This window comes from Brachyistius frenatus, unplaced genomic scaffold (genome assembly GCF_029030835.1).
Source record: "Brachyistius frenatus isolate BFR_SWC_R1_liver_20210118 unplaced genomic scaffold, ASM2903083v1 Contig_90, whole genome shotgun sequence".
In the NCBI taxonomy this organism is placed as follows: Eukaryota; Metazoa; Chordata; class Actinopteri; family Embiotocidae; genus Brachyistius; species Brachyistius frenatus.
In genome coordinates, this window is record NW_027210689.1 from 164,611 (window position 1) to 190,778 (window position 26,168).

Here is a 26,168-nt window from a genome sequence, read left to right on the forward strand (position 1 = left end):
CTCTTTGTAAGACGCGAACACGGCCTTTCCGCGTTTACCTTAACTAATGTAATGTCGCGCAGTTTGCTGCTGTAACTTTTTAAATGCCGCGGTTGTATGTTGAAATTTTCAACTGTTTACTGTAATTTTGCACAAATGCATTTACACATAAAATGTAAAGAGTGAAACAACGCGCTGAGGAGTAAAGAGCACCTCGACCGTTGCGCTCGTCGCCCGTTTGGTTCGGGTTTTACGGTAAAACATGGCGGCCTCCGTAGCTCCTCGTGAGCTCAGCTCGCTAGAAGGTTCCAGCTCATTCACGTGTCTGAATTTCTGAAGAGAGGAAACTTGTTTTAGGCTCAGAAAGAAACATCCATTCAGTCAACGCGGTTTTTTTTTTATCGTACTCCTTAACGGTAAGTTAGGAATAAACTAATATTATCGAGGAGGTTCAATATCATCCTGAGCTCCAGATTACGGTAGTTATACACGGGCATTATGATCCGTATGTGTGAATATATGTATGTATGTGTGAATATATGTACGTATTTATTCATGCATGTGTGCATCTGTGCATGTCTGTTTGTATGTGTGTATGAAGTTTAACATGATTTCACTTATGAACACCGTCACGCGACTGCGACACTAAAACTAGACATCGTAGTGTTTGCAGCACCTGGACAGTAAAAGTCAGGTGAACTCCTGTAAAACTGAACCCCGACCTTTCTTCACTGCTTTAGATTCATATTCTCAGCATCCACTCCGTTGGTGAAACCCGCTTGTCTCGTCTCGCTGATCTTTTTGTTGTTGTTGTTGTTTTTTTCTCTGCAGCTGTTCACATCATGTCAGAAGACGGACAAGACCGCAGATATCCCCGGAACCTTCAGGGTGTCCTGCAGCTGGCGGTGGACGCTGGATCAGCCGCGGAGGGTCCTGCCCCTCTCGAGCCCATGCCGGAGGAGGTAAGTGCAAGGGGGGAGGGGGGAGGGGGGTTTGGGCAAAGACACTGACGTCATCGTCCTTTTTTTATGGATTATTTGACTTTGCGTCAGAGGGTTTTAATACATCGTGATAAACATGTTCTTTTCTTTGCTGCAGAGGAAAATATGGCTGAGAGAAGCTCTAGCAGAGGCCTGCAAAGGGCAAACGGATGAAGTGGAGCACATGAAGCGGTGCATAGTTGTCCTGAGCCAAGAGGGAGTGGTTAAAAGGGAGACCGATGATGACGCTGAGCGGGAATCAGCCTTTGAGATGCTGTCCTATTTGTGTGAGAACCTGGACAATGCTAGAGGTTTGTAATAAATTAGAGTTGATATTCTCAGAAAGAGATCAGATGCTTTCGTAGAGCTGGAAGCGCTACATAAAGGTTGTGTGTTGACTCTAAACTGACTGTGTCCCACTTCTGTACGTTACAGACCTGATGACTCTCGGTGGACTGGATTTGACTGTCTCCGAGTATCTGTGTCATGCCCAAAGTGGGCTGAGGTGGCGTGCTGCCCAGCTCATCGCCTCCTGTGCGCAGAACATGCCGGAGGTGCAGGTCTACTTGCTTAAAATCGGGACGCTGCCGAAGGTGCTGCAGCTGACCGACTCAGACCCCCACCCCACCGTCAGAGTCAAAGCCCTTCACGCCGTCTCATGTGAGTAGACAGCGCTTCAAAAATAAACTTTAAAGCATGCTGACTGCATCATAACGATGCATTTATTCAGACATACCATGATGAACACTCAAAGATGAGGCAGACAAACTGAAGTTCTGGGAGTTCAGGCTGTGTGTCGCAGGTCTACGTGTGCTGTTAGTTCTCACATCAGTCATCAGTCAGAGCCTCCTGTGGTGCTCCTGGTCAGCAGCGGTAGCGTACTATCGACTGGCACTGGCTCGAGGAGACACGCACATGGCCTGAGGATGTGTTGAAACAAGTCTGATCTGCTCCAACTCAACTTATAGAAGAATATAGGATTAATTTTATTTTGCTGCTCACATCTTGGTACCAAATGTCACGGGGCACCTTCAGGAGCCTCCGTGGGTCGGAGCTGTTTTGGCAGCATGCGAAGGACCGGCAGCGTGTTACTGTGCACCTCAAGACAAAAGTGCATTGTGTTGTGACTGCAGGTCTGGTCCGGGAGCAGGACGCAGGGATGCAGGCCTTCCTGTCCCATGACGGTTTCTCAATGCTGTTGCGAGGCATGCAGTCGGACGACGAGAGGCTCAGGACCAAGTCGGCTTTCCTTCTGCTCAATCTGCTGAGCTCGCATCCCGAACAGAAAGGTATGAACGAGAACAGAAACAGAACAATGCCGGTAAACTTTTTTATTAAATTATATCTGTCATCTTATCATACTTCCTTCCTCTGCTGCCATTTAATTGTACGTAAGTGACGAATTAGCGCCACCCACTATTTATCTCGAGGTGATGACCTTTTAATATTTAACCGACCAAATTTTGAAGTATTGAGTATCTATTGACATGAATGTAATGGATTTAGTTGCAAAGCCAAAACACCTCCACAGTATTTACTTATAGAACCTTTTATGTCACACAGACTAACTCTCGGCTTACAATCACCTTTTCTGTGCAAGAAAAGTACTTTTTTAGTGAGTGAACATCTCTGCTTTTCATTCTCGTGACTAATTTCTAAAGTCAGCTCCAAAAATCTGCCCGAATTGGGTAAAAGAACCAGTGTGTCTGTATGTTACTCTTTCTGAAGTTGCATTCGATGGAAAATGTGATAAATTCCCCCCTTTAGCCAATTCAAACTATTGCTACAGAAATTTGCTCTCTCCTATATGTGTCTCTGTAAATTACTGTTTCCATTGGTCTTACTTTCTTTATGGTTTTGAGTGTATTAGAAATATACTTACTGTATTTCAGTTTTGTGGGTTTTTTTGTCTGATATTATCGCTCCCTTTCTTCCCCAGGATGTTTTTGAAAAAAAAAATAAAAAAATCCAAACATCCTGGGGCCATCCCTCGCCATGTACTCTTTTCTTCATTGTGAATAGGTTATATCTCCAACCAAAGCATCTTCCTGTTCATTTCTTCCTGCAGACACAGTGGTCTCTATGGGGATGGTACAGCAGTTGGTATCAGTTCTCCGCATGCCACACTCGCCGTTCCATGAACACGTGCTCGGCGCCCTTTGCTGGTAAGGATCTTTCTCTACCTTGCTGATTTGACACTCAGTGGCTGACATTAATTCATGGTTCTTATCAGTAACTATGTTCAACCTTATTTCTGATTGTCGGTCTAGTCTGGTGGAAGACTTCCCACAGGGGCTCAGCGACTGCAGGAATCCTGCTCTGGGTTTGGAGGAATTACTCAAACAGCGAGACAAAGAGCTTCAAGGAAAAGAGGAAAGTCAGGTAATTCATGCGTCTAAGCCTGATGGTTAAATATGGTAAAACTGGGTACAAGTATTGGGGTCATTTAGACCTCAACTTGTGTTTCCATCTTTTTTTTTTTTCATTTGCAAGCTGAAGATTATAAATATGCCATTTTTCCACCACATAGTACGTCTCAACTTCGTTTGACTCTACTCGCTTTTGGTGCCTTTCTAGACTTCATTTTCCACAGCAGATCCTGTGGTACCCCCTTTGTGTTGCTGATCGTCATAGTGACGCTGCGTGAAACTACTGTGATGTCATCCTCAGCGTGAAACATACAAGCGCTGGATCCTTTTGTTGGCAATCAAACAGTGGAACATCTGCACCTCCTCAATCGACCACGGTGTTGTTTTGTGGGTTTCCTTTAACTGAGTTGTCCAGTGATATAAAAATAATTGCAGCCACTATAGTAACTTGGCTAGTTAACAATGGCGGGTTTGTGCAGGATAATGATGCAATAATGCAGTTCCAGTGATGTTTCTCTCTGACCCATCAGTGGTCTGCAATGTTTTCACATCACATTTTAGTGTCAGCTCAACTTTCTTGGATCCTCAACAGAGGGGAGATAAAAAAAAAAAAAAAAAAAAGCACCAGGAATTATCCACAACTCTGTACCTGGATCTGTTGGAGATTTCTTCCTGTTAAAAGGGAGTTTTTCCTTCCCACAGTTTTTCTTCCTGTTAATGGGAGCTATATAAATAAAACGGGATTTTAAACCTTTCCCCCTATTAAAAAAACAAATGAAGGTGTTTAGAGTCAAATCTAGTAGAGCCTTAACATGTAGTGGAAAAGCAACTATATGTATAAAGAAATCTCTCTCTTTTTCCAAGTGTAAAATTACAACTGCTGTTGAACACCGTCTGACCAAATGATGAACCAACTTTTGATTATTTCCATTTCCAAGTGAAAACTAGTTACCAACATGCAGATATTTGTATACTAATGAATTATATCCAGATAAAGAATGTATGATTTTGTTAAAAATTGCATACACTCGGATTATATTTAATCCTAGTCTCATTATGCCTTTTAAAGTCACATGTTTATTTCCAACAGGAAGAGCTTGACTTCTGCGAGCGTTTGAAGGTCATGTGTTTCAACAAGCAGCAGAAAGACGACACTGGGATGGATCGCTAAAGGCATTTCTTACCTCAACTGTTTTAGCATCAGTGTCAGTTTCATTTCATTCTTTATATCTTAAATTGAATACCAAACGTCTCCATTCCAGGTGGTATTTTCCATTGTAATTGTTGATGTACATCTAAATGTGACGTCAGTAGATCAGAGTTTTAATTGTTGTCAGGTTAGAGTTTCTGTATTTTAGTTCGGCGAGTTTTCTTTTACCATGACTCACAGTTATAGACATCAGATTTATTTACTCTTAACAAAACACAGGGTTATTTATATATCATATATAATGGCCAGTTCACATCATGCCACCATGCAACATGTACACATAAACATGGATGTCTCACAAAATATTCCAATCATAAATCACTCAATATATATATTCTAAATTGATATTCATTAAACGTTTGTCAGTGCTTCCTCTTGTCCTTTGTTTGATAGGTTCCTTTAAAGAAACATTAAAAACTTTTGGAAAGTATTCATAGGAATGTTTTTTTACCAAGGAAATGCTATGCAAAGAAGGGACTTCAGACTTTCGGAATACCACATGGAAACCGGTTAGGACCTCTTCCACTTTGCAAAGTCATCGTTGTCCTCTACTGCCTTCACATCACCCACAGCAATTAGAAGCTGTGCCAAATAATATGTCACCATGATAATAGTGCTACCATGCTTCATTGGTGCCAGCACCTTGAAAACTTGCAGAGCCAACGACACATCAGACACCATGAAGATCAAACTTCCTAACAGTGTTGATGTGTGGCGGGTTCTAATAGCTAATACACCCATGACAGTAATTAAGAAAATGTAGACCCCCACAGCTGGAGTCAGCACATCAGGCTGTGGTTCCTTCCGCAGGAATGGATATAGATAGATGTAGAAACCTACTCCCACTACAACCAGGATCAGATACAGGAAACGGGTCCAGGAGGAAGAGGAAGAATTTGCATAACGACTGGATAGGAAGGAGATGGAATACAGCAGATGAGCCACTGCAAATGCACCCATTCCTGAAACAGATGTGAGATGAGGTGTTGAAAACATTAAAATAAACAACTAAAACGATTTATGCGACTATTTACAAATCATGGCATGTTAAAATTGGCATATTTTCCAAAGGTAACATTTACATTTATATTAACATGACAACAAATGCCGTGTAGGCATGGATGTACTATACAGAAAGTAAATTGGGCATAATGTGTATTTGGTGAATGGGATTATGGACAAAAAGCTTAATTTGCATCTGGAATATACTCAATGTTGTGTTTGAAGTCATGTACAAACGGGGCTCTTACCGTGCAGAAAAAGCTCAGGCCATATCAAGCAGCAGTCTCCAATAGCGGAGAAGAACAGTCCTCCCACCACACCCAGGACACTCTGACCTCCATTCCAGCTCAGCACCGCCGCGGCCAAGAGGAGTACTGGTGCTGATTTGACACCTGCAGACGTGATGGACGCGGGGGAATCAGGAGTCCACAGGTAGAAGTACAAAGCAGTGGACAAAAAGAAAGGCAAGAGAGAGAAAAGGAGAGCGCAGGACTGATAGACAGGGACGAACAGAAAGAAAGGGGGAGATATGTCACAAAAGAGGAGGCTGAAATGATGATTTGTGTATCCTCTCCATGTGGATAAAGTTGTAACATCATAAACAAACATTTAACAGTAACTATAAACAAGTGTAAGCTGTACCATGTTCCTCCTCTGCCTCCTGTCATAGGCATGTGTCTCAAGGATGTCCATCTTCTCTCAGTCAGAACACGTTAGCTTTTGTCAGTTGAAACTGTCCTGTTTTTCCTCTACTCTTGCAGTTTTGGTTTTACCGTTTTGGTTGCCAGCACATACAATCCTCCGAAGTTTCAGCACCTCTACTCTCGAATCTCTGCCGTGTCGTTCAGTCCGTTGGTGTTTCACGGCAATGAACTTTGGTCTGATCCTGATAATCAATGTTCTCCCAGTTTGAACTCTCATGAACAAGTAGCTGACTTTTGACCTATCCAATGCTGACATCAACACAGAAGGGGCAAAGTTGAACTAAGTGTACCAACTGTGAAAAATACTTTAATGGATGAAAAAAAAGTTTGTTTCTGACTTGATATGTAAACTTCTGATGTTTTTGATTAAATAGATCTGAAAAAAACATCTTAACAGAAAAGATGTATCCCTATATCTCTAAACCTCGAGGTTGATGCAGAATGCATTTTATCTTTGCAATTAAGTATTATAAGAAATGGGAATGGTTAAAATGAAATTGCTGTCAATGTGTTGTCCAATTAACTCTTTAAAATGAAAGAAAAAAATCTGCCTCTGTACAGGATTATTTGCCAATTATTTGTTTAGTAAGTGTGAGATATTTTGGCTTGTAATCAAGGGATGATGAAGAAAAATGCAACGCTTATGTTCACCAAGTGGTGACCGTGTTTTAGATTCCACCAACATGGCAAAATCTAACCAGTTTGATATTGTAACCGAAAACACAGAAAAACAAATTGTTCAAAACCACCCAGAGAGCTGCAGATATGAAAGTAATCATACATCTTGTAACATTGAGCGTACAGGACAAATGAAGGAGATGTTGTACAAACCCTTTTTTTTCTCCAAATCTTTACGATGTTGTCGATAACGGATATGACACTGAAATTTAAGTTGAAGAGGTTGGAGGAGGATCCCTGAGTGTAATAATTCTGCAGACTGGCAATGATTAACTGTGACCGAGCTCTCAGAGTCAAACTTTGTACTCTGCTTTCTCAGATTGGAGTTGAAGGCTGGTTGTTGCACTGAGGTGGGAGACTCGGCTGTGGAGGATTGCGGGACTATCAGGTGAGTAGAGCAATACATGCAGGACGTGTCATACTGGTCAAGGAGTGATTCATGGATATCAGATAGGGCTTAAGTTCAAAAGAAGTGTGTGTGTGTGTGTGTGTGTGTGTGTGTGTGTGTGTGTGTGTGTGTGTGTGTGTGTGTGTGTGTGTGTGTGTGTGTGTGTGTGTGTGTTACAGGTGAATATTCTGAGCTTTCATTAGCTTCTTTGCTTCCTCTGCACAGGACATGGCAACCAGCTCTTCCTCTCTAAGGATTGGAGTTGTGGGATACGGACATCTAGGTGTGAGCTCCCATCCCAAATCCACATACACACTCTTTGAAATTCCATATATTAATTACTGACAATATGTGTATGTGTATGTGCGTGTGCGTGTGCGTGTGCTTGTGCTTGCAATCTAGGGCAGTTCCTAGCGGACAAGATCCTCAAAGATGGGCCTGCTCTTGGTTTGACTCTGGCTTTTGTCTGGAACAGAAATGCCGACAAGCTCAAGGGTTTAGTTGCTCCTGAACTCATACTTGGTGATCTATCATCATTTGCACACAGGTGCAAACACATAAGTCATATAAACCCACAATAAACACAACACAGTGTGAGCATGTTGTCTTATCTCAGGACTACAACCGACATGCTTTTAATATTCCATGACATCCCTTTTGAGCTGTGATGAATAATCACTGTGTTTTACAGGCGATGTGATGTGATTGTGGAGGTGTGCCATCCGCAGATAGTGAAGGAATTTGGGCTCCATTTTCTGTCTCAGTCTCATTTCATGGTGAGATTTTCTTCAATTTTTTTGTGGATTTTGGTGGTTGAGTGAAATAACAAGAACTTTGTTTTCTGACTGCTTCCATTTTACTTTTTTTTAAAGCTACTTAATAGATATGTCTTCACCAGGAGAGAGTTATCTGATAGTATGTTAGTTTGGAAATAGATTTCAGTGTAACAGAAACATGCTGTTTAATTTATGTTGTTTCCAGAGACAATATGGGGTAATATACACAGAGTTGAAGTTTTAATATAACATACATAGATAAATGAGCACTGATACCTTTGGACAGACTGTTAACGTTGCCAAAGAAAGATACTGTGGGCATTCATGACAAGTAATGAACTCATAAAAACACCCAAAGCTTCACGGCTTTGCCCCTTTATTTCCCTTCCTCTCAGGTGGGCTCTCCCTCTGCCCTCTCTGATCCTGATCTGAACCAGAAGCTGCGTCAGGCGGCTCAGCAGTATGGCAGGACACTCTACGTCCCCAGCGGTGCATTATGGGGAGGCCAGGACATCCAGAGGATGAATGATAGTGGGACATTGAAGGTAACAGTGTGAGAAGTGCAGGTGTGGAGTTATAATGAGTCGCACGAGGACGGGAAGGCTTTGCAGAGGTCACTCATCACAACGTTTCATCTGTGAGAATGAAGCCTGAAAAGAACAAACTCAACACTCAAAACATAATTATGGTGTCTTGCCTGAGTTACATTAACACATCAGCTGTTGAGTGTTACCCAGTCTTGATAACACTCGTCATCAATGTCTCCACCAAACTTCTCTGTGTTCTGATTCAACCTTTTCTTCTCTTCTTTCCAGGCTTTGTTCATAAGAATGTCCAAGCATCCATCCTGCTTCAGGCTGACAGGAGACGTCCTCAGTGACTGGACGGAGGGAGAGGGCAGGCATGTGTTATTCAGAGGCTCAGTGGCAGAGTTGTGCCCACTTGCTCCCAACAATGTTAACACCATGGCAGCAGCAGCGGTGGCGGCGGGAACACTCGGCTTTACTGGTGTTCAAGGAGAGATTGTATCAGATACAGGGTGAGTCTTGGAAAAATGTGATTGAGGTCATACAGCCTATACATTGAATCATCCAGTTTCATTTTCCTTCATGTCTAAGGTTGAGTGACTATCATGTGGTGGAGGTGGAGGTGACGGGGCCTGATGGTTTCTCAGTACACACAGTGAGGAGGAATCCTGCCAGACTTGGGGCTGTAACTGGCAGCGCGACATACAACTCCTTCTGGAACAGTTTACTCTGTGAGTCCTGCACAATTTCCAAGTCTTTCCCAAAGAGTTTGATGTAAATGAAACATCTTTCATTTCCTTACAGAAAAACCACATGACTTTCACATGTGACCACATACACTTGATTGTGCACATGTGAAACATGTATTTTGCCCATTGGAAACGTGGTTTTGGAACATTTTCATAGTGTAATGTGTGAAGCCCATGTAGATTCCCATGTCAAAACTTTTCCACATATTTTCCCAATGTTATGTTGTAACAAATGTGATCATGTGTGTCCCATGTAGAAAACAGGAGACACTCATATTTTTTCTCTGAGGGTCCAAAATCCCACTTTAAGTGTCAAAAGTAAAACATATTGCTCTCCAGAAAAATGTGTCCCCCGTGACTCATGTATTGCTTTTCTTATTTCATTCAAGAAGTAACATCTTACTGGTATAGTAATCCATTTTTACCAATTGTTTTAATGTAAACTCTTAATCTGAAATGCATCTTTGAAATAAATGCAGTGGAGTAGAAAGTAGTCTAAATGTAAACATATATGTACCTCAAAATTGTACTTAAATACTGAACATTTCTTGCCCCTACTGTAGAGTACAGTGTTTATTGGAAACAATGATACTTTACATCTATCATTACATAAGCATTGAAAAAAATCTCTTGAGTTTGAGTTTAAATAATTGAAAAGTTACTGAGATTGTGATTTGCATTCTTGCCTTTATATTCTTTTTCATCTCAGTTTGCAAAGGTCACGGGGGAAGAGTTTACTTGTGCTAAAGCAGGACTATGGAGGATTACCCACGTCATAAAGGATCCGCTGCAAAATTCCCCAGAAATGACATGGGTTATGGTGGATAACCTGCGTGGAGGGTGGATCACTGCATCAGTATGTTACTGAGAATCTGAAAACCCACAGACCCTTGGATATATGTGTTTGAATAAACTACATGCACAGAATGAAAGAAGAGCCAGTTATCATTTGTAAAACACTAACAGATATACAGTATACATTTCAACTTTATTATAAGTTCATCTGGTGCAAGATTGTAACAAATGATAAACTCTTACAGGGAGTGATAGTGAGAGTGTACGTCTGGTAAAACCGTTTTCCTTCTTTCAATACAAATACTGTAGTCAAAACTCTTTTCTCTTGTTTTCCACCTGAAAACACAGTTACCATCTTTTTGTGTTTTGCCTTTGTCTCACCTCCTTTCCTTTCACAAATAAATACCAAAATTGAGGATTAACAATCTCCACAAGCACACACACGGAGTAGGAGTATGAGGTTGTGCAGAAAGAAAGTGAAAACACACCGGACACTGTTCTCAAAAGGAGAGCTTTCTCAGCGTTGTTTTTGAATGCTATTACTTACTGTGCATGTGTGTGCTCTCCATCTTATTTCCATTCTGGGAAGATTAGTAGTAAACAAGGCATTTAAAAGAAAGAAAGAAAGAAAGAAAGAAAGAAAGAAAGAAAAAAAAAAGGTGGACAGTTGAGTGTGAATCATTGTATCATCACCACAACAAGTGGAACACAAGTAGAAGAACAGACGCTCTTTGTGGCTACTAACAGTGACTAAAAGTATGTCTCCTGTCTTTATGTGGGCATTTTCACAGGTAAAATCCTGCTCTGAATGTGTAAAGAATACAAGCTGGTAAAAAGGAGGGTTGTGTTGTTTTCCCTGCTCTGACCCACCTAGGAATCAAGTATAAAACCCACCTCCCTATATCCATTCAATTGCTATTTTTTTTCATTATTTTAGACCTATGTTATCCAGTGTTAGTACCTACAAAATCCAGCAATCCTGATTTTTTTTACCCCCCCCATGTTGAACTGTCGTTAAGCACCTTCTAGCTTCTGCATTTACTCCTCAAAACAAACCACTGGTTGCTCTGCTGGTGTAACTGAAACGATACCAAAACATCAAACTGAGAGATCATTTAAAAAAGTCTGAGGTACACACAGTTTGGGAAGACACTGACAGTGATGCAATTTTTCACAACATGCCGATACTAAATTCATCACACGCATTCACACAACTGCACTCGTTTGTAAAGTCTGCGAGTACATGGATGACTTTACCGATGGCCACAGACAGTTTCACAAGTGAGGTTTTAGCATTTGTTGTGTGTATGCGCGTGTCCGTTTCAGTTCTGCTTGGTGGTGACGCCGTCGCTGTTCCCGTTGGCACCGGGGACACCAGAGGACTTGTTTTTTAATGGCAGGGTGTGCGGCTGGCGGATGTTCACTCGGTCCTTCTCTGCCTCCAGATCCTCATCGTAGCGCTCTTCTTCATCGTTGTCCTCACCCTCACTGTGGCGTGGGGAGGAGTGGCGGGACAGAGACGGAGAAGGTGGCACAGAGGCTGGTCGGGGGTAGCGGAAACCTGTGGTCTGAGGATGAGGACGAAAGCATTATGATCTCAATCACAAGATGAAGCCGAACAGATTTTCTTTTCAGAAACAATAACGTTGAATACATCTCCCAACCAGAGACACGTGAACTTACTGAGCTGGGCTCATGAGGATCATACAGGTAGGTGTCAGGGAAGGCTTTAGCCAAGGCCATATGACGGGCAGATATATAATACTAATGCAGAGCAGAAGAAAAAAAAAAAGGATTAATTTCAAAGTTGATGCGATTCCAAGTTTATTTTATGGATTTGTAATCTCACCCTGCCGAGGTATTTCCAGTCCAAGAGGTCACTCAGGCGCTCGGTGCGGTTCCTCTGGATGATCCGCTGGCGCCGGCTCTGCTTGCAGAACTGGAACAGGAAGGAAGTGAGCTGGTTACACGACTCGTCAATCCCCCGATACCGCCGATCCAGGATGTAGATACCTGCAGAAAGAAAGGGCATGATGGGAAAGAAAAGGCGTCAGTGATTCTTGCTTTTTGAGAATCAAGTAGAACTTAGAAGATAAATGTGACGCACCATAAGCTGACGGGTCTGCTATGTGTTCCTCCATAAAACAGCCGAAGCCAGATAGGTTGGTTGAGATTGATGGAATTCCCATGACTGTGCACTCAGCTGGCGACAGAAACAGTGAGGCCTGATTAACATTTTGATTTATCGTACACACATATATATACATATTTCAGCAACTATCGATCGTACCTGGTGTGTAGCCCCAAGGTTCATAGTAAGAAGGGAAGACGCCGAGGTGGCAACCTCTTACAAACTCTTCATAATCCATTGGAAGTAGAGGGGAGGTGGATGAAAGGAACTCTGGATGGAAGATAATCTAACGGATGGAGATGCCATTCAGTATCACAACCTTTAGTGTGAGCAGCAAACTAACTCTTGAGCACAAAATGATGTATTTTACAGGTCACACAGTGGACTGAAAATCTTTGCAGACCCATGAAACATGTGGAGAACAAAATTATACATTATTACTGGTATTTAGGATGCCTCCGACCCACCCACCCCCTCTCCCCCCCCTCAAACAAACAGGGAAGAAGAGATCCTCACGGATGCTGGGATGATAATCTTTTTATGATTTAGGACATTAATGGGCCGCTTTAAACTGACCCACCTTGACCCGGTCGGCAGAGCTGTTGAAAAGGCCGATGCGGCGCACACAGGTCAGGATGGGGTCGCTGCTGTCCTCCAGCATATTATGGGTGCAGACTGGAGGCTGGCACTGTCTCTGAGTTGCAAAGATGGCCCGCTTCATTATGGTGAAGTCCTCTTTGTCCAGCATCTTCGACACATCTGGCAGCTGCCCTCTAAAGAAAATGCAGCTCGTTTTAGACTTAATGGAGAAAACAAAACTTGTAGATTGGGAAGCTTGATCTGCTGGGATCTTAATTCTACAACATGTGACCAAGTATCTCAGTCATTTCCAAAAACAACATTGTTTTGACAATGGAACTACGTTTTGCAGAGAATTTACATATTTTCATTAAGCCAGGTGTCTTTTAGGCCCAACTCCATTTGCCATCCGGTGGCCACATCCCTCATTTAGGAGTGCCCTCTACTGGGTAGTGACCCTTCAGAATGGAGCTAGAAGGGAAAGGATTTACAATGATAATTTAAGGAATTAAGGCACCACTTGTTGCATCAACAGTAGCCACAGTTCTCCTAAGTTAATTATTAATAAGTTTGTAAGTCTCCGGAATTTGATTATTTAATTAGTGGAAATATACAGTGTGATGACAAAACAGTGTATCTCAGAGAATCAGCTATCAATGCTCCTAAACAAGACTTCGTTCAATCATTTTGAACCATAAATAGCTTTATTATCCCAAAACTGCACTTTCAGATTATGAAAATATTCTTGAAAAAAAAAAAATCTATTTATGTATTTTATGGACCATTTTTCATGTTGTGTTATTTCAGTTTGCAAAATATTTTTCTAGCACTCAACTTGGAGTTTGCATCTGAAATCACTCCGTTTGGACGATCAGTTGAAAGGCCAGACGACCTCTAACCCTCGATCCCTAAAAGAAACAGGGCACGCTATCCTACGCTGGCATACGCCAAACGAAGGGGTAGGGCCAAGGGGTGGGAATTGGGATTGGACCTTACTGGCTTCACACTTTTATTTGTTGGTGTTATTGGACACGTCATACCACATATTACGGATCTAATGAGGTAGTCCTAGTGTACCACTAGGTGGTCTACTTACACTAGAAGTGACTCATAAAGTTTCTTTCCGAAGCGTTCCTTCACAGTCTGAGCAGTATCCCTGTCATGGACATCAACAACAAAAAGACAAGTATAAGCATTTTACCACTTTTGACTTCTCGACGTGGGTGAATGTGACACTTGTGGCTCATAATGAACACTATTGGTTACATGCATTCTCTAGAGCAGGGGTGTCAAACTCATTTTAGTTAAGGGGCCACATACTGCCCACTTTGATCTCAAGTGGGCCAGACCAGTAAAATCATAGCATAATAACGCATACATAACGACAATATTTCTCTTTGTTTAAATCATTGGTGAAGGTTTTTGGATGATACACCCTGTTTTAAGGTCTTTCTACAATAAACTAGAAACATAAAGACCAAAAACTCAGACATCAGCCCACTGTTTATCTGCCCCGGCTCTCCTCTGCAGATTCCCTCGCTTTGTGACGCGTTTGACGTCAAACGCGTCACAAAGCGAGCAGCGAGCGCGTCTGCCTGTGGCACCGAGCGCTTCTTCCTCCGGAGCAGACGTCGCATTTACGCTGTTTTTGAAGCAATTACTGGATCGATTAAAAAATAAATAACAAAACGTTTGTACTCATAAACCTCCATATTCTCATAGAAATGCAATTTATGTCTTTCTGTAATTTTCACACTTAGCAAAGTCATCCGGCGGGCCGAGCTGGAACCCCTGGCGGGCCGGATCCGGCCCGCAGGTCGTATGTTTGACACCCTTGCTCTAGAGGCTGCATGTTGTGAAACAACTTAAGTCACAGTGTCTAAAAATAACCTCACCAGAGCTGCTTCCTGACTGCTTGGCCCTTTAAGGTCTCCACATTGAAGTTGTTTGTCCGAGCTGGCATGATGAAGAATGCAATGACGGTCACGTCACTGTGGTTGACCTGTGAGAGGAAGAGTGTAAAAAAAAAAAAAAAAAATGTGGTTAAGTTTTTACACCTAGGCTTCACCTTCCTCCCCCCAAAAATACATTTATACACACACTTGTACACACTCACTCTCAGCAGATAGTTGAGTCTGGCTAAAGCCTCCAAGAAGATGTCGGCTCCTTTGTTGGAGAATTCATATCTTCCAGCAATGAAGAGGAACAAACACTTGTCCAGGTCGAAGTCAAGGTGCCTGATGGTGAAGACATGCAGTGATAATCAGAGTTATCATTATTATTCACTATAATATCATTGTGAATATCATATTCCTCCGAATGCAAGTGGATCATTTCTTTTGTGACTGAATTCATAAAGTTGTGACTGTGTTATGGTTGCTGTGTGTTCTGACCCGTAGAAATGTCCCCTGACAAACTCCTGGATCCGGTTCTTGCTCTGAGCATGGAGGTTTTGAAACTCGTGCACAGCTGAGAACTTCTTCACGTTGAGCCCGTTGGGAGTGATGATGTCTGTGTGGTGGGAGTTATTTATTTAATCCAAAACATAAATCAGTTAAACTCTTATGAAGTATCTCATTAGCTAACCAGCCAGCTGTTTTCAGTTAAAAGCATACGCTAAAGCTGCAGTGGGAAATACATTATATCCATGTTCAGAGAGACTTGCTCTCTCAGCTCGTGATGATGAGGAGAACAGAGTGAACCATCCATCCATCCATTATCTATACCCGCTTTATCCTGAACAGGGTCACGGGGGGGCTGGAGCCTATCCCAGCTCACTTTGGGTGAAGGCAGGGTACACCAGTCTATCACAGGGCCAACAAATAGACAGACAGAAACAAAGACCATTCTCGCTCTCATTCACACCTGGGAGAACATGCAAACTCCGCACAGAAAAGACCTTCTCGCTGTGAGGCAACAATGCCAACCACTGCACGACTGTGCCGCCCACAGAGTGAACCATCATTGAATTTTCTGAATGCAGTGTCATACATCAATTCACCTCCACACACCTGGTTTCCTCTTGAGCAGGTATTCTGCCTCAATGGCTGTAATTTGTGACACTGTGGTGAAGACGTGGGCACAGTGGGCGGCCGACCGCTCCAAACAGTAGCGATGGTAGATCTGTCGATCGCCGGCTTCCTTATCCACATTGAACTGAACGAGAGACCATCAGGACAGACAAAGATTACAATGAGGTCAGCTGCTTGTGGAGTTAATACTAATTGTCCACATTACTCCCCCGAATATTAATATTAATATTTCTATCCCTTCCTGTTTATTTTATTGCACTGATATATAGTCAAATGTAGGAATGTACACACACACACACACACACACACACACACACACACACACACACACACACACACACACACACACACACACACACACACACACACACACACCTCTGCAAGGTTGTTATAGAAGTCCACGCTTCCAGCACACAGGTAGCGTCCCAGGAGTGTAGCGTGAGTGGTGAAGATGGTTGCAACAGGAAGCTGTCTGTGTCTACACAACACCAGGCCCAGGCCGGCCAGCCACTCATGGAAATGGGCCACCACATGTGGAGGCTCCTCACTCTGAGCTACGTACTGCAAATATGGAGGAACATAAGGTCAGCATGAATTACACACATATATGTGGACATACACACAGTCGCAGTCGTGCACGTGTTTTAAAGTTTTGTTTTGAAAGGCTACGGATTACTCGGATGAATTTTTTGTTGTAATCAGTTTTCTTTCTGCACATAAATACACAATTGAAATTCTCATCTTCATACAACGCAACGAGGCATTTTTTTTTTAATGTTATATCCGCTCTTGCCATCTGCGGAGTATTTAGTTTGAGCCGCTCACCTCTCCCAGGAGCCAGGCCGTCAGGAAGCCGAACAGCACGGCATCATTGGCCTCACGGTCGAACCACGGCACACCGATGTCACAAAGCTCCCACAGCTCACTCTTCCAGCGGTCCAGAGACCAGGCCGTGAACGCGACATCAATAAGAACCACGTAGGGACTCCCCTCAATGAGCCAGCGGCCAAAATAGACCTGTGGAAAAATGGAGATGAGGGTGAGAGGGGGAAACATTACTTTTTGAGACACCACAACCTCGGCTGTGGGAATATTTTTGTATTACTTTAATTCAATTTTGTGAAGAATACTAACTAGGAGTTGTAGCTGCAGTTGCAGCAGCATCTCGTTATTATTTTTCATTGATTGAATTTGTTTGTCCTCGGCCTCAAAGGCCAAAATGGCTTCAAATGCTTGCATGGCATTCATTCTTTTTACAAAAACATATTCCAACCACACAATCTCAGATTAAGCTTGATGGAGTTTTTCTCACGGAAACAAAATCAAACCAAAGTGTGACACTTCAAGATGAAAGCATGACTAAAGTGTAATTGACAAGTTCAATGTACTAATACATGACCTCAACATCTTTCTGGAAAAATGAAATTTCAGCCCAGCTAACTTTGCTGTGGTGCTGGTCTCTAATGTGGGATTCAGCATATACCTTTGTTGAAATAGCTGCACTATTCCTTTAAAATAGTACCACTCCTTAGCCTTGACCCCTAATTCCACAGCACTCCCAGAGTGATGCAGCACAAAGCATTAAAAGGATCACTCTCAGTCATCTATTTGTGGACTGTGTCTGTGTGAAAGAGCAAGAGACAGAAAGACATTAATACAAACTCTGACCTTTGCAGGGAAATGTCACGGGGTTTAGAGTCGTGGTCAGGAAAAGAGAGCTGAGCCAAGAGGGAGCTCAGGAAGTCAGATATAATAGTGGAGCTATGGATGATCTCTAGAGGGGTTTTACAGAGCACATTCGCTGCACCTATTCCTAAATATCACTCTATAATTACTCAGGCTGTGAGTAGTAAGAATGGCCGTCCTTGAGCAGAATGTGTATATTTAACTCAGAGGTGTGTGTGTGTGAGTGTGTTTACTGTGTACGTGTGGTAGTACCTTACACCCACTGGAGTTCATCTTATCAATGGTCCGCTTCAGCACGGGGTTAGTGGGTTCGATCAGCTCCACCTGAGTGCGCACGTTGCTCTCCACGTAGGGACCCACCAGGAAATAGTTCTCCCCCCATTCCTCTGCGGTCAGACGGGCTTTGGTCTGGATCACGGTGTAGATGCCTCCCACTTCACACATGCAGCAAACATGCCACACAAAGTCGAGACAAAGATATGATGGGATTCAACACCATTAGTATTTATATATATATATATATGAATATGTATACATGACCATGTTTGGTGTTGATAAAAAAAAAAAGTTAAACATTTATATTTGTGTCTGAGTCATTTAGAAAAACTTCCAAGTTAAAGTGCACACACACCAAACACTTGCCTTTGTTCGCGACCTCCCAGGCAATTTCAAAAAGAACTGCATCCTCCAAATCAAAGCCCTCGTCCCATTCCTCCAGTCCTGACAGGGATGTGACGGACAGGCTGCGAGCCAGCGGCATGCTGGGTAAATATAGAACACACTTTGCTGAGATGGGGACACCTTACAACTATGTATACACAACACATGATTGTCATGTGTTTAACTTGATGCGTAAGCAACGCACACGTCAAGATAGAAACGTGCTATTGTTGTTGTTTTTTTATAAATATTCATGACACTTGCCTGTGATGACAGAAAGTGAAGGACTTTAATTTTTTTTTTTTTTCTAATTAATCCACATAAGTTAGTTTTAATAACTGCCGGGGAAGCCTCACAAGTAGCTGACACATTTTCTTCAAAAAAAGTAACTTCCTCTTTACCAAGATTTCCTCATATACCTGTAGGAAACCAGTTTTCAATAAACCACACACCCTATTTCATAATTCCTATTACATTATACTACTCCAATGTGAACACAACCTTTCTCAATTTGAATGTCATCCTCATATGTTTGACTTCTATCCTTAAAACTATACGTTTCAAGCTGTTTCATTTCCTTGGTCAAACAAACACTGAAGGGTTGAGCAATAGGCACCCGCCATAAGAGTGCATGTCATACAGTCCACTCATGTAATGTGTCCTGTGCAGTATTTGTTCTGTGTACTATCTGACATGACCAAAGGGCTTTTGTGGCCACCTTCCAGTGTAGCTACAAATTAACACACATGCACAGCAAAGTACATCACGTACTGCATTCATTTTTGTGTGTAAAAATCAACTAATTTTCTTTGTGAGAATAAAACTGTAATCTTGCGTTAAGGCCTACTGCGGTCTTCCGGGTAGCAATGTAGACAGTCACAGCGTGTGATTGGGACAGGAGTGCATTCCTCCTGCCTGAATGTGTGAGTGAAAATACAACTTGGTGTTGCGTCCGTGCTTGTAGAAGTGGTGAAACCTCCTGAACAGACGGGGGAGTGGCGTGAGAAAGGATGCAGAGTTGTAGGAAGGTATAAACAAGGGCATGGATCAACTTGATCCAGTTACTTCCACTGTGGCACATGTTGATGTGCTCCTGGTGTATGTTGTAATCATGTGACTTACAAAAAAACCCTAAAGCAGGCAATCCTAGAAGTGAACAGTAGAAAGGGAACGTCTGCTCCACCTGTAGAACAACCCTGTCCACAACTTCTGCTCAACAGAAATTCAAAGTGATCTTGAATTCCAGAGTGTTTGTGTTGAGCTGCAAGTGATACCAGTGGACATGATGGACACACTAAAGGGACTGAGTTTAGGTCCGCAGCTACATCCTGGTTATAGAGTGCTCCTCAGGCATATGACAAACCAAACATCTTCTCAGATAAACTTTCCTGCTCGTGCAGATTCTGCATTTTGGAGGCCCGTGTAAGATTTTCATAGTTAGATATCATGAACGATCACAGATTAGATGGAAGACAGTTAAGAATATGAAAAAACACCACCCACTGCCTTTGAGGGTGAACACTAAACTACTGAAATTCAACTTTGTTTGGAGACACTGGGATTCCCTCAGGCTCTCTCTGGGTATACCCACCTGCTTCCCCTCATGGGTGGATAGTCATGAAATACAGGCACTCACACTGACCTTTTATGGTAGTAATCATCACCCTGACCTTGCTCACTATTCGGAATAATGATGTTACTGTCCAGTAGGCCCACAATCCTCAGAGAGGACACCCGCACACCCCATGATGTCCTTGATCAGGCTGGTCTGAGGAGTACAAGCTGCCACAGACAGCACTATGAAACCAACAAGCAGACCTCCCAGCTGAAAATGCACGCTGCTGTTTGCATCGTGCGGACGTGACATTAAGCACCTTCTGCAAACCAGCTGCAGAAACGCGGTAGGACACCGCGTCTGGAGGCGCGCCCGCTGTTCAACTATTATCCCTTGTAGAAGGTAAAATACAGACTTATACTCACCCTTCGGTTTTGTCCCAACTTCACGAAGATGAACAACACATTGGCAGCTGTCGCGGTCAGTCCATAAAGGAGGAAAACAGCGGAGAGTGAGGAAAAGGGGGCGGCGGCTTGAACTAAACGTCGGCCGTTCACATTGGTTTGGTTTGTTCGCTGTCAGGCTGAGGGACTGGGCGGCCGTGGCCTGCGATGCAGGAAGGAGGTTGGGTTGGTGAGCGTGGGATCGCTGATGTCATATTATTCATGAGATTCACTCCTATTGGCCTCAGTGTCCTCTTTGTCTCCGCCTCAGCGTACAACGTGACGGGAACTGGGTGGTTTCCTCGGCGGACACACGCCATTGGCCGAGCGCAGTTGAAGGGACTCGCAGTGGTTGGTGAATGATCATTTCATCCAGACAAAAGAGGGGACTCATGGGCAACGGGGCAACTTGTTCTGGTCCCCCGTTAGGAGGGAGAAGAGCAGGGGTTATTTATAAGATCTTCTAATGGTCATGGAGCAATTTTGGAAATACAACGTGACCACCTGTGACGTCAAGGCTGTTAAACCTCTACATATCTCTGTGATCTATTCAACACCACGTCTTTTATTCCACCTGTCGGTATCTCAGGCCACTGATCTGCATGTCCGGGGTGACAGAAAGCACCAACAACAATCAGGGACAATAATGATCTGTTAGCATATTGATTTATTGAAAGGGCATCTTAAAATTGAATTGAATTGAAAGTTTGAACATGTCCAAGATAGCAATCACTTCCGGGCCTCATCTGGGCCAACTATAGCATATATTGGCTCAGTTCTGTTAATGACAAGGGTTATATGGGCCATAGCCAGCCCACACACCTCAAACCAGTTTCAACCAGTTCAGGGAGTTCTGGTTTGTTGTGTGTGGACCAGATATAACCCATGTGCAAGCATATAAAGGACAGAATCACAAAGTTTTACAAAACTTTAAGACATTCTTGCTGAGACCTGTGCTCTTTGTACTTGAGATTGTCCATCTTAATGTGCTTTGGCTTGGCTGCTGCCCTGAAAAACATGACCCTTTTTAAGTTAGAAGGGTTGAGCATAAATGACTTGGCCTGGTTCGCATTTTGAAATCTCTACTTGTCATGTATTTGTACATGTGTTTAAGTTGCTGCATTAAAAAAAAAACACAAAAAAAACTGCTTTTGATTCTTTTCAATTATCGAAATAATAGCTGCCTTTTTAGCAAAAGAAAAATGACACAAAAAAACTTAGATACAAATAGATATTTATGCAAAAGCCTACCTAAGTGTTCAAGTGAGACAGGAAGGCTAATGTTATTAAGAATATTCAGCTTCATGTTGGAACTTTAAGCCCATGATATTAAAATAAGTTGAGATAAATACAAGCAGATTGTTCTTTCAACTCAACATATTCAGAATTTTTTTTATAGGTACAGTTGTACAAAATAATACATTTCTATTATTTCTTTAACTTAACACAATTCATATGGAGAAACTATTTTTGTGGGGCAGCCCATTTGACCCACTGATATAGCTGCAGTTTGAGGACATTCTGATTGGCCATGTCAGTGTTTCAATCAGGCAGTGAACTCTCAGCTGTTATTAAACAAGTTTTAAATTAACATCACCTTATAGACATTGAATATGAATAGGTAGATTGATGTGCTTCACAAAAGATGAAAAATACACATATAATACGGATGCAATGACTAAAAACAGAGAATAATGATTTTTAAAAAGGAGACGGACACAAGAGGCAGTTAAAAACAAATATACACGGAAACAATTGTCCCATTGCCATACAATACTAATATAATACTCTTGCACAACTTTCAAACCAATTACAACAGATTTGTTTTAAATGAAAGTTTGCTCAAATTATTAATCTGCAGAATACACACATGAAACAGCGAATGACCCATTTGTGTCCAGGGGAGGGGCTGTGAGAGTAAACACCACGAAGGAACCAGTTACAAGAGATGAAATATGAAAAAAAAACTTCCATTTTCTAAGAACACCATTGGTCTGTCTGTACTCGGGGGGCGGGGCCACCACTATAAAATGAGGAAGTGTCTCTGTTACTTCAGCTGAACCTGGGACCATATCAACGATATTAACTCATTTTAAATAACGGAGCAGAAAGCAGGTAAGTGCATGCTGGTGTTTCGTGTGCTGAGTGATTGTAATTATCCAGGTGATGTCCAAAATGAAGCCAGCTCTTCTTCTGTTAGCTCAGAGGCTAAAGCTGGTTAGCCATGAATTTTAAACTGTGACCTGCTGTCATCAGTTCAGGCTCCCTGTTTCTCCCTCATGTTTTTACCTATAACGCTTCTGTTTGACAAATTGTTGCCTTTGGGTTGCTCATGGGTAAATGACTGGTAAATCATAAATGGCTAAATTCATCCTGTAATGTATTTTCCCTGCTCTGCCTCGGCACCTTATCTCACCTTATCAGGTCTGCTGCACGTGTGCAGGACCCGCCTCAAATGATGCACAAGACATTTATCTCTGCTGCCATCTTATTTAAGCCCTAGTGCGCGGGCTCCTGCTGAGCACTGACCCTCTTTAACCACTCAAAAAAAACACACTGAACATTGTTTGATCAGCTTGATCACTATTTTGTCTAATTTCAAGAGATTTGCCTATAAATATACTTTTGAACTAGTGACATGTTTCAGAAATCTGCTGCAGTAAATGAGGCTTCACCTCTGATCGGAGTCTCTGAGACTCCACTTGTAAAACATTGTCATGTGATTTCCATATGCTGTGTATCTCAGTGACCTGTGAAGTATTTGCAAGTACTGTTCATGCGGCACTGCCACTCCTAAAACTAAAATAAGTGTGTTTTGATTTCTGTTATTGGAGTTTAATATCGCTTTGTTCATTTTAGGACCAATGGGGCGTTAGACTCCTAATTCTAAACACGTAATGTCACTCATGTCGGAAAACACGGCCTACTATACATTTATTTTGCTTTTAATTCATTTTTTGCAAACAAAATAGTTTGAATTTATTTGTTCAAATATTAACATTTGAATTAATAACAGTGCTTCATGTATTTTATCACCGTCATCAGATGTAAACTTGGTTCGTGGTACAGACAAGAGGTACGATTTTGGTACTCTTCCACATATTAGGTTTTAATGAAATCAGAAGAAAAGAACTATTTAAGGGGACAGAATAGTTGATTTTGCATGTGTATATATTTTTTCACCCTCCTACACATCAGTGGGATCTGTGGACAAATAAACAAACAATGAGGAAGTAGAGTGTTAATGTAGGCTATCTGTGTACAAACTGTTTTTTGCAAAGTGACGCCATGGCAGCAGAGGGGGAGCCAACAGACGTGGTCAAAGTGTTTCACCTCCTGGTGCTCTCGTTCTCCTGGGGCATGCAGGTCTGGGTCTCCTTCATTGCAGGTTCGTGGGGCACAAACAAGGCTGCAACATGCTGCACGCATCCCCTGATTCAACACTAACTGATTTCTGTGCCTGTAGGTTTTGCCCTGTTGAGACAGGTACCCCGACACACCTTCGGCCTGGTGCAGAGTAAACTCTTCCCTTTATACTTCTACTGCCTGCTGGGAAGTAACTTTATCAATCTGGTGGTGTATTCTGGGTACCACCCCAGAGATCTGCTGGACTGGCATGAAAGTGTGCAGGTCAAACATCACTTCACTAATTGTAATCAAAATATTCACAGGAAAATCGGCATCATGTTGTCATTGTGTTGTAAGATTTATTTTTTTCATCCTGCAGATGATTCTGTACTTTGTAGCGCTGATCCTGGCAGGTCTGAACGCCCAGTGGTTTGGTCCGGCAGCTACAGAGGTGATGTTCCAGATGAGGGAGGTGGAGAAGGAGCATGGCCTGGGGAACCAGATTGGCCTGGGCAGCCAGAAAGAGGATTATGCCAAACTCAAAGAGCAGGACCCGAAGTACAAAGCTTACAAGAGCACATTTGGCCGTTACCATGGTTTATCCAGCCTCTGCAACCTGACAGGGTTCATCTGCACCACAACTAATTTGATCTACACAGCTTTGAATTTATCCACCATTTGAAGAAGAGAAGGTTTCATCCACAAAAAAAAAAAAAATCCTGCACAATTTTATCACTTGTATTTACTTAACTAGCAAAGTTTCCGGTCCTCAGACCTTCATCAGATAAGATTCACTAAAGATTCTGGTTGAAGTTCTGAAGACCACAATATTGATGATTGAGTGAGTACAAGATATCAATAGTGTGCAAGATTTTTTTGGTCACAAAAAACGACACATCTGCTCATAAGACTTCCTGGAGTGGATCTCACTGTTTATTTCCGTCATCACAGTATTTCATGTGATGTGGCAAAACTGAAGCGTGAAGTAAAAACAACAGCAAATATGGATTAAAATGAAAGTGTAAGTGACTTCAAAAAATGATTTGCACTGAATTTTACATCACTTCTTCCATCCCAAGTGTCCTTATGTCCAATGGATGCCTTTGTTTCCAGTTAACTCACCATTGCTGTTCACTTCTTTTTTTCTAGCTGTCAGTTTTGAAAACACAGCAATCCCCAAACCTCAGGTATTGTGTATGCAATGTACCTGCATCTCCAGCAGGGGGTGATGTTTGGACACAGAACTTTTAGATCCATTGCTGCACACAGATAGTATATTACATTCCATTTGTAAAATGTTTTGTGTCTTGATATAATTGTGGAAATGTCTTGTACATTTACCAACCCTGTTGAATAAAGACTGGGAGATTAAACAGTTGTTTTTAATTCCTCCATTTGCACCACTTATATCTACATCATTTACATGTCTTTCTGTTGTGTCAATAGGTGAGGCATGCAATTCTGGCCACTAAACTCTGCTGCTTCAGTAGCGATGTGCAAGTCTCTCGAGGTTTAAGTGTCCATCTCTGAGATAGATGTTTTAACTCCTCCCACATCTGCTAAGACTGCAGAACATCCTCCGTCAGTCATGGGTCGTCCCATTCTCTTTCTTATCCCATGAGTGTTGCACTGGGATTTTGGCCCACGTCGTGAAGGAGACAATAAATCCCAGGGGGGTCATACAGACGTACAAGGACTCTGTATATATTTTGCGTGGTGGCTGTGGGTCGATCCAGAAGACGGTACTTATGCCTCAGGTGTCTGAATAACAGAGCCAGTGAAGCTCTGCAGACAGTTGTCACCATATGGACACCCGAACATCCTCGACCCGGCTGGCTGTGGTCAAGCACATGTTTCTGCAGTACGGACGTTGCACAGCAGGGGCTACATGTGGTGCCAAACGGAATAACCTACTTCCTGCTTCCTGATCCTGCCTGAAGCGTGTAACGAGCTTCTCACTCCTTTAAGGGAGGACATCTAACCGCTGCAAAAAAATTCTAAATTCAAAAAGCTCAGCAGCGGGTGAAAGAGTGGAGATATCCAGGCCTTGTTGTATTGTTGGCTGCTTCTTGATGAACTTAGTGAGCCCCTATGGTGTCCAGCCCAACTTCATCTTCAGGGCCGCTGGGCCCCCAGGGAATCTCAAGAGCACGGGCTCCACTGCAGTAATTAGTTGGTGGTAATCTAGCCGACCAACAGCAGGGGGTGCACTCTGTCCAGTGCCAAGGGAGGAAGAGCTCTTACGTTTTTGTGCTTCCTCTGAAGTGCCTTCATTGGGTGTGTGTGTGCTCAGCCAAACCCAGTTGTTCAGCAGTAAACGCTTTGTGTATCTTAAATGATTTCTGTGGCTGGAGAGACTGAGAAGGACACTGCCATGCTAGTGGTGTCTGGTATCGGGAGTGGTGGCAGGGGCCAGTCATGATCTTCTCCTGAAGGTGTACTTTGACCACTGACTTGCTTAAGTGATGGATGTGGCAGGGCTCGGGATGAACAACTGCAAATGATTCCCAATGGAGCTTGGACAGACCAGATATTCACACAGCAAATCTGGGTCTGGTAACACCGGGCTAGAACTAT

General features: G+C 42.6%; 5 protein-coding genes across 8 annotated transcripts; 3 read left to right on the forward strand and 2 right to left on the reverse strand.

Moving 5' to 3' along the window:
- Positions 1-275: 275 nt before the first annotated feature.
- Positions 276-4,906, forward strand: hspbp1 (HSPA (heat shock 70kDa) binding protein, cytoplasmic cochaperone 1). Of its 2 annotated transcripts, none has more exons than XM_069710273.1 (8): positions 276-395; positions 811-941; positions 1,078-1,270; positions 1,395-1,619; positions 2,093-2,248; positions 3,028-3,124; positions 3,230-3,341; positions 4,419-4,906. In XM_069710273.1, exons 2-8 carry the CDS (start codon positions 822-824, stop codon positions 4,497-4,499), a joined length of 984 nt encoding a protein of 327 aa, XP_069566374.1. In that variant the 5' UTR covers positions 276-395; positions 811-821; the 3' UTR covers positions 4,500-4,906. The 2 variants fall into 2 exon arrangements, with proteins under 2 accessions (XP_069566374.1, XP_069566375.1); XM_069710274.1 differs by lacking the exon at positions 276-395 and adding an exon at positions 434-458.
- Positions 4,907-5,007: 101 nt separating this feature from the next.
- On the reverse strand, positions 5,008-6,430 carry tmem86b (transmembrane protein 86B). Of its 2 annotated transcripts, XM_069710277.1 has the most exons (3): positions 6,183-6,430; positions 5,789-6,032; positions 5,008-5,500 (listed from the first exon to the last, which is right to left on the reverse strand). In XM_069710277.1, the coding sequence occupies exons 1-3, from the start codon at positions 6,231-6,233 to the stop codon at positions 5,049-5,051; spliced, it is 747 nt and encodes a 248-aa protein (XP_069566378.1). In that variant the 5' UTR covers positions 6,234-6,430; the 3' UTR covers positions 5,008-5,048. The 2 variants fall into 2 exon arrangements, with proteins under 2 accessions (XP_069566378.1, XP_069566377.1); XM_069710276.1 differs by having other exon boundaries at positions 5,789-6,430.
- Positions 6,418-10,270, forward strand: aspdh (aspartate dehydrogenase domain containing). Its single transcript, XM_069710275.1, has 8 exons — positions 6,418-7,310; positions 7,536-7,593; positions 7,713-7,857; positions 8,002-8,086; positions 8,482-8,631; positions 8,902-9,125; positions 9,205-9,344; positions 10,072-10,270. The coding sequence occupies exons 2-8, from the start codon at positions 7,539-7,541 to the stop codon at positions 10,107-10,109; spliced, it is 837 nt and encodes a 278-aa protein (XP_069566376.1). The 5' UTR covers positions 6,418-7,310; positions 7,536-7,538; the 3' UTR covers positions 10,110-10,270.
- Positions 10,271-10,331: 61 nt separating this feature from the next.
- Positions 10,332-20,395, reverse strand: gys1 (glycogen synthase 1 (muscle)). The gene is made up of 16 exons (XM_069710272.1): positions 20,226-20,395; positions 18,228-18,346; positions 17,838-18,019; positions 16,725-16,916; positions 16,275-16,460; positions 15,879-16,023; positions 15,261-15,378; positions 14,984-15,104; positions 14,763-14,869; positions 13,964-14,023; positions 12,869-13,061; positions 12,448-12,574; positions 12,265-12,360; positions 12,007-12,170; positions 11,841-11,921; positions 10,332-11,725 (listed from the first exon to the last, which is right to left on the reverse strand). The coding sequence occupies exons 2-16, from the start codon at positions 18,343-18,345 to the stop codon at positions 11,480-11,482; spliced, it is 2,136 nt and encodes a 711-aa protein (XP_069566373.1). The 5' UTR covers position 18,346; positions 20,226-20,395; the 3' UTR covers positions 10,332-11,479.
- A 1,867-nt stretch (positions 20,396-22,262) lies between these two features.
- On the forward strand, positions 22,263-24,940 carry tmem205 (transmembrane protein 205). Of its 2 annotated transcripts, XM_069710262.1 has the most exons (4): positions 22,263-22,358; positions 23,525-23,631; positions 23,710-23,873; positions 23,971-24,940. In XM_069710262.1, exons 2-4 carry the CDS (start codon positions 23,532-23,534, stop codon positions 24,271-24,273), a joined length of 567 nt encoding a protein of 188 aa, XP_069566363.1. In that variant the 5' UTR covers positions 22,263-22,358; positions 23,525-23,531; the 3' UTR covers positions 24,274-24,940. The 2 variants fall into 2 exon arrangements, with proteins under 2 accessions (XP_069566363.1, XP_069566364.1); XM_069710263.1 differs by lacking the exon at positions 22,263-22,358 and having other exon boundaries at positions 23,192-23,631.
- Positions 24,941-26,168: the final 1,228 nt, after the last annotated feature.

Excerpts from the sequence above, each read along its gene's own strand:
- hspbp1 (XM_069710273.1), top strand. The coding sequence starts at position 822 with ATGTCAGAAGACGGACAAGACCGCAGATATCCCCGGAACCTTCAGGGT. Across the intron at positions 3,125-3,229 it reads GTGCTCGGCGCCCTTTGCTG|TCTGGTGGAAGACTTCCCAC; the intron begins GTAAGGATCTTT and ends TTGTCGGTCTAG. Across the intron at positions 3,342-4,418 it reads AAGGAAAAGAGGAAAGTCAG|GAAGAGCTTGACTTCTGCGA; the intron begins GTAATTCATGCG and ends TATTTCCAACAG.
- tmem86b (XM_069710276.1), bottom strand. The coding sequence starts at position 6,149 with ATGTTTGTTTATGATGTTACAACTTTATCCACATGGAGAGGATACACA. Across the intron at positions 5,501-5,788 it reads GCCTGAGCTTTTTCTGCACG|GAATGGGTGCATTTGCAGTG; the intron begins GTAAGAGCCCCG and ends CATCTGTTTCAG.
- aspdh (XM_069710275.1), top strand. The coding sequence starts at position 7,539 with ATGGCAACCAGCTCTTCCTCTCTAAGGATTGGAGTTGTGGGATACGGA. Across the intron at positions 8,632-8,901 it reads ATGATAGTGGGACATTGAAG|GCTTTGTTCATAAGAATGTC; the intron begins GTAACAGTGTGA and ends TCTTCTTTCCAG. Across the intron at positions 9,126-9,204 it reads GAGATTGTATCAGATACAGG|GTTGAGTGACTATCATGTGG; the intron begins GTGAGTCTTGGA and ends TTCATGTCTAAG.
- gys1 (XM_069710272.1), bottom strand. The coding sequence starts at position 18,345 with ATGCCGCTGGCTCGCAGCCTGTCCGTCACATCCCTGTCAGGACTGGAG. Across the intron at positions 16,461-16,724 it reads CGGCCTGGCTCCTGGGAGAG|TACGTAGCTCAGAGTGAGGA; the intron begins GTGAGCGGCTCA and ends CCATATTTGCAG. Across the intron at positions 16,024-16,274 it reads TCTATAACAACCTTGCAGAG|TTCAATGTGGATAAGGAAGC; the intron begins GTGTGTGTGTGT and ends TCTCTCGTTCAG.
- tmem205 (XM_069710262.1), top strand. The coding sequence starts at position 23,532 with ATGGCAGCAGAGGGGGAGCCAACAGACGTGGTCAAAGTGTTTCACCTC. Across the intron at positions 23,632-23,709 it reads CTGGGTCTCCTTCATTGCAG|GTTTTGCCCTGTTGAGACAG; the intron begins GTTCGTGGGGCA and ends CTGTGCCTGTAG. Across the intron at positions 23,874-23,970 it reads ACTGGCATGAAAGTGTGCAG|ATGATTCTGTACTTTGTAGC; the intron begins GTCAAACATCAC and ends TTCATCCTGCAG.